The sequence below is a fragment of the Myotis myotis genome, unplaced genomic scaffold (genome assembly GCF_014108235.1).
Source record: "Myotis myotis isolate mMyoMyo1 unplaced genomic scaffold, mMyoMyo1.p scaffold_m19_p_8, whole genome shotgun sequence".
Classification (NCBI taxonomy): domain Eukaryota; kingdom Metazoa; phylum Chordata; class Mammalia; order Chiroptera; family Vespertilionidae; genus Myotis; species Myotis myotis.
The window spans coordinates 72366479-72383784 of record NW_023416390.1 but is presented as its reverse complement, the minus strand read 5'-3'; the positions used below and the strand labels follow the sequence as shown (position 1 = coordinate 72383784).

General features: G+C 34.0%; 1 protein-coding gene across 1 annotated transcript in view; it reads right to left on the bottom strand.

The window, feature by feature from the left end:
- Window positions 1-3485: 3485 nt before the first annotated feature.
- Window positions 3486-17306, bottom strand: part of LRP1B (LDL receptor related protein 1B) — a 1379523-nt gene continuing 1365702 nt past the window's right edge. The window contains exons 88-91 of the mRNA XM_036320679.1: window positions 11314-11404; window positions 10235-10379; window positions 6683-6781; window positions 3486-5256 (exon numbers count right to left, since the gene is read on the bottom strand). Coding sequence (XP_036176572.1) covers window positions 5116-5256; window positions 6683-6781; window positions 10235-10379; window positions 11314-11404 — 476 coding nt within the window. The 3' untranslated portion in view covers window positions 3486-5115. The remainder of the gene's footprint in view (window positions 5257-6682; window positions 6782-10234; window positions 10380-11313; window positions 11405-17306) is intronic.

Below are 17306 nucleotides of genomic sequence, written 5' to 3'. Positions count from 1 at the left end.
AACTAGAGGTGAATTACCACTTGGATAAGGGTAATGATTTCTGAAATTATAAGCCAGAGAATCTAAACATGATTGAATTTCAGGTAAAATAGGAAATGCCATTTTCATAATCAGTGAGTTGCCAAAAACAGTTTATGAGGATATGTGAGTGTATGTGTGTGTGTTGTTGTTGTTGTGTATTTATATAGATTTCCACAAACATACCATTGACTTGTAGACTACAGGGATGGAAGTTACTCTATTTGAAATGTTATCCAGCTATTGCCTTCTTACTTAATTTTGACAGTTCATTGAGAAATGTTGTATCTCATTAGTCAAGTCATTGTAAACTTTAACTCCTACATTTTATTCTCAACTATATTTTACATTTATTCTGTATGTGAAAAATAATTTCTAGCTTATACATTTTTATGTTACCTGAATAAGCTATGCATGGTTTTTATTATTGACATTATATTGAGAAAGGTTAGAACACATATTATTGGCTTCTCAAGCCACTACAGCATTAATAAGCAGGAAATCAGGAGGCTCATAATTTATGTATTAAAACTGCATAACAAACTATAGTTATCCTGGAGTGAACAGATAACTACAGCATCAGGATTGCATTGCTTAAGTTCGTTGATATCTAACAAACCATGTGTGGAAGGGGCAGACCATCCATCAGAGAGAATGAACATATTTTAAGCATAGAATTTATCAAATAGGTCATCTTTAGTACCAATTTTTTTTTATCACTTTGGATACAAAAAAATGACTGGATTCACTAGAAACTACTTTTCAGAATAAATAGAAGTCACATATGCATTATATCTATGTGAAAAAGTTAAACTGGAGAACTAATTTCATTTATCTCTATCTTTTTTTGTGGGGGTGGAGGGAGGAGACTAGATACATGCACGATATGGAATAAAGTGCATTTCCCTGGGCCTATGGATATGATGACATAAAACTTTTTTTTTTTTTTTTTTTCTGAATGAAACTGCTTCCATGTACTTTTAGTTATCTTTATATTTTTCCGGATGAGTTAATGTTCTGGAAATGTTAACTCAGCAATTGATTTGGCAGCAGAATGAAAAATGAACCATTTTTGGCTCTTTTTGTTTTTTTGTTCTTCTACATTCAAAATACATGGAAAAATAATTTTTTGTGTGTGTTATATTACGTGGTTGTCATCACAAAGGTGTGTTTGAGGTTTTTTTTCTGCAAGCTATAATTAAAGGCTTCTAATTTGAATAATGACTCAAATCTACATTAAATTGAAATATGTCATCTGATATTGAGAAAGTCATCCTTAAAAACTCTGACAATAACTAGAATGGGGCATAATGTGAAGAAAGCTTCTTTCAAAAAATGGTTAGCTTTGTTGTTCTCAACTCTGCAGGATTCTTAGTCTTTTCTATTTTAATCTTTTTTAAAGAAAGAGTTGAATCTATAAATAATATTATAATGTATTTTTAGAGAGAAGTAAGATTTTACATCGAGTATCTGTATGATGATATAGAGATGACAGAGGATAAAGAAAAATTAGCAATATATATGTTTTCTATTTTCTTTATCACATATACCAATATTCCCTGTTAGGGATTTGGAAATTATGGGTATTATGCATTCTATACTAGTTCATTATAAGAGCCATAACATACATTGAGCATTGAATGTCTTCATATTTAAATCATAAAAATGGAAAGTAGCTTCCTAGAAGCAAAGACAAAGCTAAACTCTCAACCTTAAGAACCAATAAAACAAGCATAATGAACTCAAACACAAAGCAAAACAAAACATGATCAAGACATGAAATAGCCACAAATAAAACACAATTACATAAATGAAAATGGCCCAATTTGTGTAAAACCGTATCAGTTTCTAAATAAAACATTTTCCCTTAGTATTAACTTTTTATTACATAAGCAGTTTACTATTAACTCATGCATCATCAGCATTAAAGAATTAAAATCAAAACTTGGAATGTCATGAATTTGATGATGAGGGGGGATCTCTTTATTGACTCAGCTGTTCCAGCTGACTGTTATTTAACAGTGGAAGACAGAACACAGCCCTAGATCAGTAGTTCTTAGCAACAATGGTTTTGTTCTCCAGAAGACATTTGGCAATGTCTGTAGTTGGTTTTGGTTGTTGCAATTCTGAGTGGTGCCAGTAGTAATTAATGGATAGAGGCAAGGAATCCTGCTAAGTATCCTACCCTATAAAGGACAACAAAGAATTACCTGGCCCAACATATTAGGAGGTTGACAAATCTTCCTTTGGAATGAAAGGTGTTTGGGTAAGAAGGAGAGGTTACCAGGAATCATTCATTTTTAAAAAATATGTCCATTGAAGCTTGATTACACATTTTGTTGAGTATTTGAGTGATGGCATGTATATAGAATGGCCACATGTAGAAGAATTATGCACCTGAATTTATAGAATTTATATGAATTTTTGCAAAAGAAATTTGAAATAGAAAGAGCTAGAACAATATAAATAAATAGAGTACTTAGAAAAATGTCTTTATCTTATAAAGACTAGATGCAAAGTAGTTGCAAACAGAACTCTGAACTCTGAGGTGGTCTTGAGTGAACCAGCCTGAGGTGGCTAAGCATAATGTGGAAATAAGGCCCATTAAAATGTAAATAGGGCCTAGGGGTTAAGAAGCACATCCTAAGCTTTCATGGCTATGGTTTTAACCAGTTCTCTACTGAGAATAAGGTCACAGATGCCTGACCCTGAGTCTTGGTTGGTTTCTTGTATGTCATATATGATTTGCTAGATATGTATGCTAATGTTAGTTGTATCAAGGTCATTCCAATATGTGAGCTCTGCTTCTTTCAAATAATAATTTCAGTTACAGTCATAAAGCTCTGGTGTAAAAAGGCCCCTTCAGATAACATAACTCTGACAGCACCAGTAAATCAGACCCTCATGTGCATTTCTAGTCTGATACTCCAAGTAGGTCCACCAATAACCACCCCACTTACAAATCAATGTCCAGACAACATCTAATGGAATCTGAGTGTTCCATAAAGTTCACTTTTTAGAATGGAAAGGGTCACTGAGAGCTGTGGCTTATTTCAACATGATTGTCATCAACTGTGTATGTAACCCATCTTTCTTTCTATTGAAACATGAAGTCTCTGATGAACAATATGAGACAAGAGAAAAGGAAAAAGTAAGGGGGAATGTTTCTGATTCAAGAAGAAGGAAAATGCCTTCTCTACTGTGCTTTTAAAAATGATGTAATAAAATTAATCTTACCCCAGATAATATGTTCTAAGGCTATAACAAAAATTATATCTCCTGTTTACTAAAATAATTTTCTAGGAACATTAAATCCACAGAGATAGGAATTTTCTTATTTTTAAAAACTACCCAACACACATACTTAAATATGTAGAATTTCATTTAAATAAGTCAGTCAACAATTTTTTATAAAGTATTTAACACTTCATTGTAGAAACATAGGCAAAATGACTATTATAACCAAAATGAAAAATACTGTTCAATTTAAAAAATGTACTTAAACAAGAACCTGAAAAAGTTTATGATATGCATAACATTGTTCAAGCAAAATTGCACTAGTATTACATAAATCAATAGTTTATAAAGGCCTCAATATGGCAAAGTTTAGAAATAGGTAGTATGCATGCACATAGTACAACAAAAAGTCTCTTTATAAAACAGCAGTTTTTTTTTAATGCTTGTACAAAGGGATAAGAGCAACCACAAACATATTTCATCTGTTAGGTTAATACATTATGACAGCTAAAAGTCAGTCATGTCTATCAGAGGAACAAAAAGCCCTCCATACCTTGTGAATAAATCTTTTGTGCCTTTAAAGATATTTGTATAAAAATGCTATCCTTTTTTATACAACTTAAATAAATCGTACTTGTTTCAATTAAAAATTGAAAACAAACAAACAAGTGAATGGGGTCCATGTGTTTTTGCATAACAAAAAGAAACCAGGGTACCAGGGAAACCGGTCAGCATTTATTCCCTCCACCTTTGATTATGGGCAGATAATTAATTATCCTATAACTGGGAAAGTCCTTTAAGAATATATTTTTGATAGGGAAAATAATGAATTAGTCATACTGTATATTGAAAATATTTATCAATTACTCTATACCATAATGACTGTTTTGCTTCTTTTTGACCTAGAAAAGAAAATGCATTCACATAATTGAAATTCTGTCATCAATTTGTGTGCTTATGTATTACTCTTTAGTGTTCTGTGTGGGAAGAGGTTGGGTTACTCTTCCACAAAATGAACATGATTGGGAAGAGATTTCTAAGAGGTCAGCAACCAACACCCTGTTGTGCTCTAGGCTGGCTATTTACCTCAGGACTGAGGGAGAACAAAAGGTCTTATCGCATAGCAATGTGGTTTTTCCACTCTGGGTTATATTTTTGCTATGTTCTACCACCTAAATATAACTATTGGTTGCAGGGTGTATATGTTTAGTGTATCTCATATAGTTCACTAAATTTTGGAAAATGTAGTCATATGTGTTCATGCAAATTATTCATTTTATATATTTTCAAAGATTTTCCTCAAAATTCTCATCTATCACTTGGCAATCTAAGGCTAATTTCAAAGCAGGAGATGCTGAACTTGTGAGGGCTATATATTTTCAGAAGTAGGAATCAATCTTAATGGGCGCAAAGAAGAGAGTCAACCTTTCAATCATTTTTTTACCAATTGAAACATAAAAGTAAAATGACATTGTATTACAGGTTTCAGATCACATAATGAAAAAGTATAGAGACTCACTCTGTGGATAAAGTAGAACCAAAAAATTTCATATAAAATAGATTGCTCATATTCACACTACAAAGGAATATGTTGTTTTTAATTTTAACAAATTCAAAGGGGTGTCATATCAGCAGCATTGTTGTAAATTGTACTGTAGTGCAGCTTTTGTTTCATAAAAATACCATACAAATGGTCAATCAATGGTCATCAGCAAAAAATAAAACTCAGAAAACAATTAACCAGGGAAAAGATAAAGAAAGAGGTAATGCTGATGCCAAAACAAGTATAATACTGTTGGAACATACAAAAGTAATCCTTATATTTTATACATTTTTACAGTATATAAAAGGCATCGCTGATTATGCCACTGTCTCTCTTATTCCAATTTCTATTTTCTTTGGAAGAAGTTCTTTCCTTTCGTCAACACTGCCTAAGGAGTTTCGACAGTTTGGCCCATCCATGTATAATTTTGCATACACTGGATTGGAGTAATTTGTTGGCTGAAGGAGAAAAAAAAATAGGTAAGTACAATTCTATTATCAGTGTTCACCACATTAATTAGCTATTTTCTAGGATGTCTGTCTTTTAATGCTGATAACATTTATACGCAATCTCTTTAACTTATTAAATAGTAATGATTTCAATGTAATTTAATTTGTGTGTATATGCTTTTGTTGACTTTAGCATGGTATTAGATAAAATCATAATTGCATGTTTTTCAGGTAACTTGTGAACCTAATGGGAGCTTTGACATAAATATTAAAGTCCCAAAGAAATCATTGTGAACTCTATATTCCCTGAGATTTTACTTAAAAGCATAAAACGTGAAACTAATGTGTTATTTCCAGCCCATATGCTTTCCCTCCTTATTGCTATTGCTACCACAGGAAAAATGTGTTTACAGAAAGTCATCTAATTGCTCAGTGCTGATAATTTTTCAATATGAAGTTAAAAGCAAGAAAACAAAGAAAAAGAAAAATATAATACATTGGTGGAGTAGATTTTAAAATAAAGACAATATTTTTGCTTCAAACAACCTCTATGTACTTATCACTGGAGATATTTTTGTATTCTTTCAAGGAATTGAGTAGTGCCTAGTCATCTTAGGTTGCACTGATATTTAGAGCATATTGAAGTAGAATTAAAACCTGCAGAAATGACCTCTTTCATTTGGAAAATATATACAAATGTTCATATTTTACTAATTGCAACTTAACCCAAGAAATCATTGCCTAGTGTTTTGGTTTTTCCTGTTTGTTTCCTTTGTCTTTCCAAAAGCAGAACATTAAATCTTAGTTACATCAAAGAAACATTATAATCTTTGAGCCATGCAGTTGACAAACATGATAAAAATGATAATGAAAAACAGTTGATGGGAGACTTGATACCCTTATTTTATCCCTCTTCTAACATAAATCATGTGACTTTAGACAGAATACTTTCCTCTAAAAGCTAGCTACTTAATTAAAAAAGAGAATGCTTTTATTAGACCATTTCTAATTTCTCAAGATGAGGCCTTGTTTGTAGTATATTTTTGTTTAACTGGATATCAACTTTGTATATATTGAATAAAATATCTTAAGAAATGTATGAAAACAAATTTAAGTTTAAATTATTCAGTTTAAATCTCTAGCTAGAGATTTCTAAGAATAGCAGACTCATGTTTATTGTTAAAGTTCTATAAGATGTTCAAACTCAGAAGAAAAAATATTTCAAATATTTCTACTTAATAGTTTGCCTGAAATGATAACATGTATTACAGTAATCTTTCATAGGCAGGATACATAATATCAGCCCCAATTTTAATACTGTTTTCAAATCTCTTCTTAATTAAAGGCAAGCCCCTACCTAAATCTAGTAATAGTCTTTGATTGTGAGAGGTTCTATGATGGAATGGATATGAAATAATGAATTTGCTTCTCTCACCCCAGCAGTTAGTGGTCCTTTCAAATCAGAGTTTAAGTAGATGGGTGGCGCTGTATGTGGAAGCTTGAAAGCACTGGACACACCCCCTATATACCTGCCCTGTACGCAAACAGAGAATTTTAGTTCCTCATCTAATATGAAACTCTTTTCATTGACATAAACTTATGTTAAGTCATAAGAATAACATAAAACATATTTTTTAACCCGGGGGCATGAACAATGCACTCATGGTAGTTTTAATAATTTAAGGACTATTGACATTAAGTATTTGACCCATAGGTTGACATTTGTATTATGTCCAGATTAACTTAATTTTATCCTCCACAATGAAATCACATCTTTGCTAGCAGCACTGTGAAAAATACACCAGCCTCCCTGACTTCAGGTTTGGTCACTTTGAAAATTCCTGACAGTAGCCCATTCTGGACACTCAAGTATCAGACATCTTCTAATTAAAGATTCATCATCACTGCATATTTTTACAGAAAAAAAAATTAATATATCATAAAACAAACAGCTGTATTTTTGAAAATATGTTAGTCTAAAACAGATTAACTAGAAATTAAATTGGCTCACTAAGTCTTCATGTAAGAGCACTGACTAGAGACTTCTTAGAGGCTAAGGGTAGAATTAGCCAATCTGATGCACTCATATGCATAATAGAGTATTTATTGGTGACTCTCAAGGAAAAAAAACTAGAGGAAAATTTGAACAATATGAATATTTTAATGAATATACTTATTTTAAAAATCTTAACTAGCAACTCTTAACAATGAATGATCACAAAATTTGGGACAAGGTCAAGGGTGTCAGGAAAATATTTTAAACATAAATTTAGGTCAATATCACCTCTTTATTTTTCCCCCAAAAGGGTCTTATTTAGAAGATACTTAAAACAATCTAAGTAAGAATTGAATGAATTTCGAGATAAAATTGGTAAATACTAATTTCCCTTTTTTTAACTTTTCAAACTATACTGTGATTGCCTTCATAGGCAAAACTTTTAAAAATAACTTTATTAACCATCTCATTTCTTTTGATTATAAGGTATTGTTGAGTAGAAATTTTATCTATTTTTAAAACAATAAATGATTTCTACCAAAATCTTCTTTATGTAATGCAATCCTATATAATAAAAGGCTAATATGCAAATTGTCCCCTCGGGCGTGTTTGACCAGGAGTTTGACCAGGAGACTGGGAGTTCAACCACTCGCTATGACAGATGCTGACCACCAGGGGGCGGTGCGGAACATGGCAGGCATCAGTGACAATCTGCGACCTCTCGCTGGCTACCTGGGGGCGGGGGTAACGGGGATGGAGGTGCAGTGAGAACGTGGGGTGTCCACCAAGCTTGCTCTCACTCCCCCTGGTACCCTCCCCTGGGACACCAGGGCTCACATGCATGGGAAGCCCTATGCTCATGTGCTGGGCACCTGCAAGGAGCCCACCCTGCATTTGCGCGGGTTCCTCTGGGTGAGCCGGGCCACAGCTGCCGGGACCACAGGGGCCAGTCTGGCTGGAATCCCTGTGGGTTTGCACAGGAGCCAGTCTGTGAGGCCGGCCAGGAGAAAATGTGTGGTCCGCTCGGCTTCCATGCAGCACCGCTGGGCAGCTCAGAGGCCCATGCTGTGCCCCGGCCCGCGGTATCTGGCCGTGCTCACCGCATCTCCATGTGGGGACTCGGGAGCCGTGACTCAGGTGGAGGGGGCTCGCAGGGGCCCAGGGACCCAGGTGCTGCCAAGGGCCCAGAGGTCAGCTGGGACCTGCCTCTCCATGCCAGATGCTCGCACTTCAATCGCCAGCCAGGCCTAGGGACCGCACCCGTGCCTGAATTCCATGTACCTGTACTGGACCTCTAGTTTATATATAGTTGCTTATATCATGAATATGTGAAAGCACTGTAACGCAGTGAGTACTATGAAAAACATTTTATCCTTAAGGTTCTTCCATGTGGCTGGCTCTCTGATTTTCAAAATTGCTTATCTGTATTAGGACTACCTATTATCTGCAGTTCTTAGGTGACAATTCATATTTATATTTCCAACATCAGGAGCCAGCTAGAATCAACCATATAGTTACATTTAATATAATTTTTGTCAATCAGTCAGCAAATTGGTAAATAAATATTTATTGAGTATTATGTGCTTAAATAAATATTCATTGATTGTTATGTGCTAAGTATATTAAAATATATTTGAGGGGCACTGAAGCATAGTTTTATCTTCCTAGAGTAAATGTGGAAACATTTTTAAATGGAATACTAAGAAGCTAGTTTCCTGAAGTGTCCAAAATTGGCTTAATTCTATCACAAGAAAAATAAGGGGAAAAATGAGAATTCTCCTTATAAAAAGTGTGCTTTAATATGTCCTCATTGGTTCATATTATATTTACAGGTACCATATTTTAATTTATAAGAAAAATTCAAAAAAATATGAGAAATCCATTATTATGATGTCTTTCTCCTTCGTAGATAAATTATCAAATAACAATGTTCTCAGTGTATATATACTCTTTAAATTTGAAGTAGCAAACACTGAAACTTAGATTATAAGGATTTATTCATGAACAATTTCAAATGTAGGAATTAGTTACTTAACTAATAATTAACACTAACTATAAAATTATTCTTAATTAGGAATAATAACTTTACTACCCTTGGATTCAGAACTAGATTAAATGTATGGGACTTAATTCAACTTCTTTGAGAATAACTGTTGCTATGAATGTAAAACCATTTGGACACAGATTGATCACTGTGATTATTTGTAATACAAATATATATTTTATACATAGTACCTTTACATATCAGAAAATACATATTCAACAAATTAATGAAAAAAATAAGAAAATAAAATTCATAATATAAAATTGATGTTCTTAATTCATAGTAAAATATCCTATAATTATTATACAAAATATTCAGCTAATACAGTGAAGTGAATCTTTTCAAGTTCATCTGGATATTGTATCATTTACTTCTCTTAAAAGGTGCCAATAGGAACATACAATAATAAAAGCTTACATAAACTTAAAAAAAAACTGTTAGCTATTTAAAGTATATATATCAGTGACATGTCTCAAAGTACATTACAGTACATAGAAAAATATTTTTCAAAAGTGATTTGATTATAAACAAATCCATGGGCAATATTTAGATGAGTTTATAATTAAACACTATTAGAAATACTTATTTTGACAATAAAGTACTGTATTTTTATTATTAAAAGTACTTCAGACAGTACTTTTACACTAGTCTAAATATTTAGATGTGCTGGTACCTCAACACATTTGAATGAAAGATGCTATTTTAAGTAAACTACATGTTTATAAATTAAGTGAATAAATAAATATGTATTTTCCAAAACATGTTGTACTAATTTCACGCTTCAGGTGAACGCAGTCCACAATCTTATTTTTTTTTCTTTAGAGGAGACAATAACATTTAGTGCATCCTAAACTTCTTTCTTCAGAAAAAAGAAACACTGTTAAATTTAGGACCATTTTTGCAGAGCTGTGACTCAAGAGTGTCAGTAGTCATTGCCCATCACTTACCTTTGTTGGATCTATCATAAAACCGGGATCTAGAAGACCTCCATCGTTGTGATCATGATCCACCTCATACATGTTGTAAGATGGATTGCCAATTTCTACGTTTATTCCTCCATTGATAATAGGTTGCCTTCTAATAGTTTTTGTCCTGGATTATGCGAACATTGTTTAAGTATGAGTTTAAATATCACAATCATGGTGTATGAAACTATCATATTTATAGATTTATTCACTTAGCTTAATATAACTAATGGTAAGTTCATAAAAATATTCATTCAAAATCAAGTCACAGAACAAAAATAACAATGTGATGCTATTTTTCCAAATTATTTAGCTTATTATTATTATTTTTGTTAGAATGAGTAATAAAAAATGCCCTTGGAACATATTCCTCCTAAGTACCTAATTCCACATTAGTTGAAACTGAATATTCACTAATCAATTACTTTTTAAAATTCTAGATTTTTCCTTTTTTAATGAAAATCATCCCTTAAAAAATGATAAAAAATTTAAAACAAATCTCCTTCAATCCCCCAAAATCACGTGGCTAAAAAGCCTCTTTTACATAATTCAAAAGCTGCCTCACACACTCTTGGTTTGTGATGATAACCACAGACAACCCACTCCTTCTGGATTTTTATAACTGCATATTCATATATATTAAAATGACACTTCCAGTAATATATAAAATAAACAAATGAACCATTTCTGATATATAATACATATTCAGTATCATTGTATTTACATTACTAATCTTTCATAATATAATATGATCCTTTTCAAAGACTCTTGCGTTTTCAAGGAAAAACTACCACATATGTAAAATCTACTAAAGTTTTAATTAATATTTCCCCTTGTTAGTTTTATTAGAATATATAAATAGAGACATTTCCTTAGTGTTACATGGGAGAAGGGTTGTCTGAATTATAACCACTCAAAATGAAATAAAGGGATAAAATTGTTTGAAAACAGAATTTTAGTTAAAATAATTTATGTTTTAACGAAATAAAAAACTGTCTATGTTTCAGTAACTATTTGTGCAATTTATTTGTTAACTGCTAGTCTAGAACATCGCACCGTACCTTCTTTTTCTTTTACAAAGCACTAACCCAATTACTAAGGTGGTTATCAAAGTCACCAGGAGCACCAGAGGCACGATGATGGCAATGCTTCCTGAAAGAGAAAGGAATGAGTACATAAGCACATCAATAAAATAATGATGGATACAATTGAACCCTGCATTACACCTAATCATTTGACCATTGACATAATAAAAGTGAAGCCTGGGCCAAATATCTATGTTCCTCGTTCAAGAAGTACATTATGAAACATCACTCTCCTATTAAATACTTGATCTGCTAGGACTGTTTCCTCAGATATCGTTCCCTTGTATGTTGCAGTGAGGTATCCTGCTGTTGGAAATGCTGACTGCTTTGTCTGTCTGAGTCTGAACCACAGCACACACATTACTTGCAATGATGTAAGTACATGCTGGGAACTCCTTGCAAATTACTTTTTTTACACAATTTCACTGGCCATACTACCACCCTTAGTTTTGTTCCTCTATCTATAAATACTCTCTGGCCAGGAGTACATGTGACAGATCAGATGGCAGCCTGGCCAAACAAAAGGGACATCAGTGTTAACATTGGATGGATATAGGCCTAAGTATCAGTTCCACAACTTATGCAAAGTGAGACCTTAAATGAATAATTTAAAATCTGAGGCTTGACACATTGAATACTATTTAGCCATTGGAATATCAAATGATATATAAAAGTATCTTAAAATATGACATTAAACATAAAGTCAATTAAAAATGTTTTTGAGGTTTATGCTCTTCATCAATAAAACTGATGAGAAGTCCTACACAAGGTCTGTTAGCTTAATTCAACACAATAGAGGACAAGGGGGATTCTCTTCCTCAAGTTCCAGAATAGTTTTAATTGAACATATCTGGGAGATTTGGCTTATGTTGCAAATTTGGCTTAGAGTGGAAGGGAGGGAGGCAGGGAGAGAAAGAGAGAGAGAGAAAAATCAGTGTGAGATTCACATGGATTGATTGCATCTTGACCAGGGTAGGGATCAAACCTGCAAGGTATGTGCCCTTGACTGGGAACTGAACCTGAGACCCTTCTGTATACAGGCTGGGGCTCTAGAAACACCGAAACACTGGCCAGGGCACTGTGCCACTTATCATATACTAACAAGAATGATCTTAGATTGAATCACTGATCTATAAGCTGGAATAAAAGATCTATGAAATAGGTCTTCAAAAGTGAACTGAGAAACTGAGTGTTAGTTTTTACGCATCTGAGCATAGGGGAGAAGCAAAACAGAGAACCTCTGACCTCTATTTCTAGGTTAGCAATAAGAGCAACATTTTTTTTTTTTCTTTTCTTTTCATGAAGGAGTCAATCTTGGTGATGCTGTGATCCACAGGAGGATATGCCTGGGGTTATATATCACTTATGTAGGCAGAAAGCTGAATGCAAGTGTTGCTGACAAGAGGAGTATTAAGTAGCTCTACCCAGTACCTAATGTTAACTTTCCACAGACAAATGTCTACTGCCCATGAGACAAAGGCTTCATTTATCTGGAATAAGCATCTGGTTGATTCAGTCAAGGCAGCCCAATCACTGGTTAAAGGAAGAAACAAGCCAGCAATGCAAAAGCTAATTGAAATGTAATGTGGGAATCTTGAATGGTTCAGGAATAAAACTTCAAGAAATATTAAATATTTGAATTTGCTTTTCAAGGACATTTGTGTAAAAATACTGTGGCAGAAATGAATTGTAATACTAAGCACAGTAAGCAGCTGCTTAGGGACTTTAAAATAGAAATATAGATGCGTTTTAATAGCTATAGCCAGAAAGTATCTGTGTGCCATAGCTCATGGTGGAGATTCCTTATCAAAATACCAAAATGTCTTTATTAAGGAGATGTCATGTATAAGAGAATATTTTAATTTGAACCTTCAAAAATTATTTGACTAAAATAACCAAATAACTATCTCTTCCATGCAAAACAAACAAACAATAAACATGGCTTGCCTTCTTGAGTCAGTTTATAGAATGCAAAACTCATTTTTTTTTTTTTCCACATTGTTACCAGGACTATACAGCTCAGTGAGTTTAATATTATGTGGTTTTGGGAAAGTAAACTTGGATTTGGGAAAGTGAACTTTATATGAATGTGTAACTTATTAGTAATTAGTAAAAGTAGAGAATCTGGCAGATTGGATAGCAATTAACATTTGTTCACAAATTGTAAATGCCAGTGAACAGCTGGTTTCTTCATAAACAATGAGTTTAACTGATTGATCATGACTTTATAAATAGCCTTACTTCATTACTTATCTTTTTTTCCTGCTAAAATTTGTAATATATTGGCATGTATTAAACGTACCAATAATTGTTTTAAGGTATATAAAGTTACATTCCCTTCAATGCAAATTGTATGTTATTTAGAAAATTTGATATTTGTCTACATAGGGTTTTTTATTCCTTTGAGGTAGAACTGTTAATTATGTATGCTGGCAAATAAATAACTTTTTCTTCTTTCTCCCATCACAGATGGCAGTTCCAATCCCTTACATTACAGCACTTTGTTTAAAGGCCTGGATTTCTAATGTATTTATATAACCAAGCAAGGTAACTGCAATAATGCTTAATGTAGCCAATAAATAATGCAGGGTAGCAGTTTGGCAATGTATAAAAATGTAAAATAGTTGATATTGATGGAAACAGTTGGCAACCACATGTATTTTTGGAATTATAAGATAGATATATATCAAATTAGGTATATATTTTTAAGTAGAATATATAGCAGTAAATGTCATAATGCAACATATGATAATTCATATTTCAGGAGATTTTTAAATAGTACATTATTGGTGGATTTTTCTAAAATGATTTTAAAAAGCACATTCTATACTTATTAAAGGTTGAGGGGAGCCGAAACCGGTTTGGCTCAGTGGATAGAGCGTCGGCCTGCGGACTGAAAGGTCCCAGGTTCGATTCCGGTCAAGGGCATGTACCTGGGTTGCGGGCATATCCCCAGTAGGAGATGTGCAAGAGGCAGCTGATCGATGTTTCTCCCTCATTGATGTTTCTAACTCTCTATCTCTCTCCCTTCCTCTCTGTAAAAAATCAATAAAATATATTTTAAAAAAGAAAAAAAAGAAAAAAAAAAAAAAAGGTTGAGGGGATACCTCAAAGACCTTCTCATGTAAAATAGAGCAAGTCTTTCTTGGCCACATTGGTCTGAAGCCTCATCATCCAATACTTCTCTATTAGAAAAAAAAAAACCCCTGCATTATTAAATTGTTATGTTTTAGAGACCCCTTCCCCGAGAGAGGCACACACAGAGTAGCAGCTGAGATAATAAATTCTGGAGCCAGGCTACCTCTGGTCACACCTTGTATTACTAACATGACATTAGGAAGATTATTTATCTTTGTCTCAGTTTACACACATCTACAAAGAGTGTCATCATTAATAGCTACCTCATAGTCATTCATGTAAATAGGATTATGTTTAATACATAGAAAGTGCTACATACAGGTTTATTAATTCATTAAAATAAATTGCCACAGAACTCTGTGTATGCCTGTCTTGCACGTTTTACAATATATTGTAGAAACGAGTTTCTTTGTAATTTGAGGGTTTAAACTGTTTATCTCTCTCTGTTTTGCAGATAGCACAGTCCCTAGGATATCATAGGGGCTGTTCATTCGGTTCTTATTTTCGTAAATATATTTTAATAGTCGCCAGGTCCCACACACTCAGCATGCACTCTGCTTTGCACTGGGGATACAAACGTCCCTGCTCTCACATTGTTGGATATAGTTTAGAAGATGACAAAGAAGTGTGCTTATTTAACAGGGTGTGATAAGTGCTTCCCTGGGGAAAGTCCGCATTGCTCCGGAAATACAAAGGAGTATCCGCCCAGATCCAGGATAGAGGAGGACTGGCGTGCATTTGAGACCTGCAAGTGAGTCCTCTTTAGTCTCATGGAAGAGAATGCAGGCCAATGGGAGGAGGAGATACTGAATTAATCTAGGAAGAGAATTGTGGAGGCCTGGAGGAGGAAAGATTACGGAACAACAGACTGGCGGAAGTGCAAAATAGAGAGTGGTGGAAGATGGCGGCCATAGAGGACAGCGAAGGAGTGTGCTGAAGGGCTCTGTAAGCCTTGTCAATGAGCCCGGCAACGTACGCTTAAAAAAGGGGTGAGGCCCTAGCAGCTGGTTTGGCTCAGCGGATAGAGCATCGGCCTGAGGACTGAAGGGTCCCAGGTTCGATTCCAGTCAAGGGCACATGCCCGGGTTGCCAGCTCCAACCCCAGTGGGTGGCATGCAGGAGGGAGCTAATCAATGGTTCTCTCTCATTGATGTTTCTATCTCTCTCTCCCTCTCCCTTCCTCTCTGAAATCAATACAAAAATAATATTTTTTTAAAAAGGGGTGAATTTGAAGAACACTTAGGAACTAATATCTACTGGATATATTGTTTGACTTGACTTTAGAGAGAAGAAACATTAAGAGCAACACTTAAGTGTTGTCTGGGAAACTGGATAGATTTTTTTATAAGCCATTCATATATATAGGAAGGCAAAACAAGGTGCATGAATTGTCTGGTTGAGTGGAGGAAGGTGATGAGATTATTTTGGGATATATGGAGCCTAAAATTCCTGTGGAATATAGATAGATATAGATATAGATATAGATATAGATATAGATATAGATACAGATACATATAGCAATGTGCAGTGGGATATATGTCTCAAATTCAGAAAAAAAGCCAGGATTGAGGATAGTAATTTAGTGGTAATAAGCATAGAGTTGATAACTGAGTCAGGAATTACTGATTGCCAAGAAAGAGTGTAAATAATGATAAGATGAGAGTGAGTTAACCAGAAGGAGAGAAAAACAGCATCTCACTAAGAAAACATTGCTGCTTTAAGAAGGGTAGGAGGGAAACCAGAAGAATTGCATTATGGAGCTCAAAACAAGAGAAACTTTTGCTTATTGGTTGCATTTATCATAGAAGATATAAATGTAAATTATACCACTTTTGATATGTTGCTATATTTTCTCTTAAGTTTACATTTATATATATGTATAAGTTAGAGGCCCAGTGTACTGCTGTCCTTTTGATACCAGAACACTGGTAGTCTATCAACCTCTTGAATGTGTCTCTTTCCCGCTCCAGGGTTTTTATACCTGCTCTTCCATGGGTTTGAAACACCATGAGCCTCTCTTCTTTTTAATCCTTTAAGTTTCAGTTTAATTATCATCATCTCAGAGAAGTGACTTCTGACCTCACTTCTCCCCTGCCATTCTCTATACTTGGTTCTCTTTGGCTTCCATCATAGAATCAATACAAACTCACCCTTATTTTACACATGTACACGCTTACTTATTTGTCTCCTCCTGTGGTTTATGGCTGTTTGCCCTCTAGAACCTCAGCTTCATGAGAAGAGGCACTGTCTGTCTTACCCATTGACCTATCTCTGAGATCTAGTACCGTACTTGGCACTTAGAGGCTTGACAAATATTTGCTTGTGAAGAATTAGGACAAAAGCATTATTTTGTTGCACTTTTCAGTTCTTTCTATATACTTGCAATTTCATGATTCCTTGTTATCATATAATTTCCTTTCTGTTTTAAAACATGATGGTATAAAAGAGATAAGGGCAAAGTAAGAAAAGAGGAGACACAATCCCTAATGGATATATTTCTGTTGTCACTAGAGTAAAATACTTCTCCAGTTCCCCACAAATGCTGAGTATAGTTTTATATTCCTTAATTTTAGCATATACAAATAGCATAAATCAAACATATCTAATCCCTTCAAACTTGTAAAATTAAAATAGGGATATATAATGAATATTTTATCATCCTTACTTTAATATTCTTCAAAATAACTCCAGAAGAGTCAGATGAGCTTTTTCAAGTGGAACCTAAGCAGCCGTAGGATACTAGGTCTGCTTAATTCCATGAGCTAAGTTCTAGATACTTTAACAGTAACGGCCAGAAAACATCAGTGTGACTACTCAGAGGTGATTAAGAA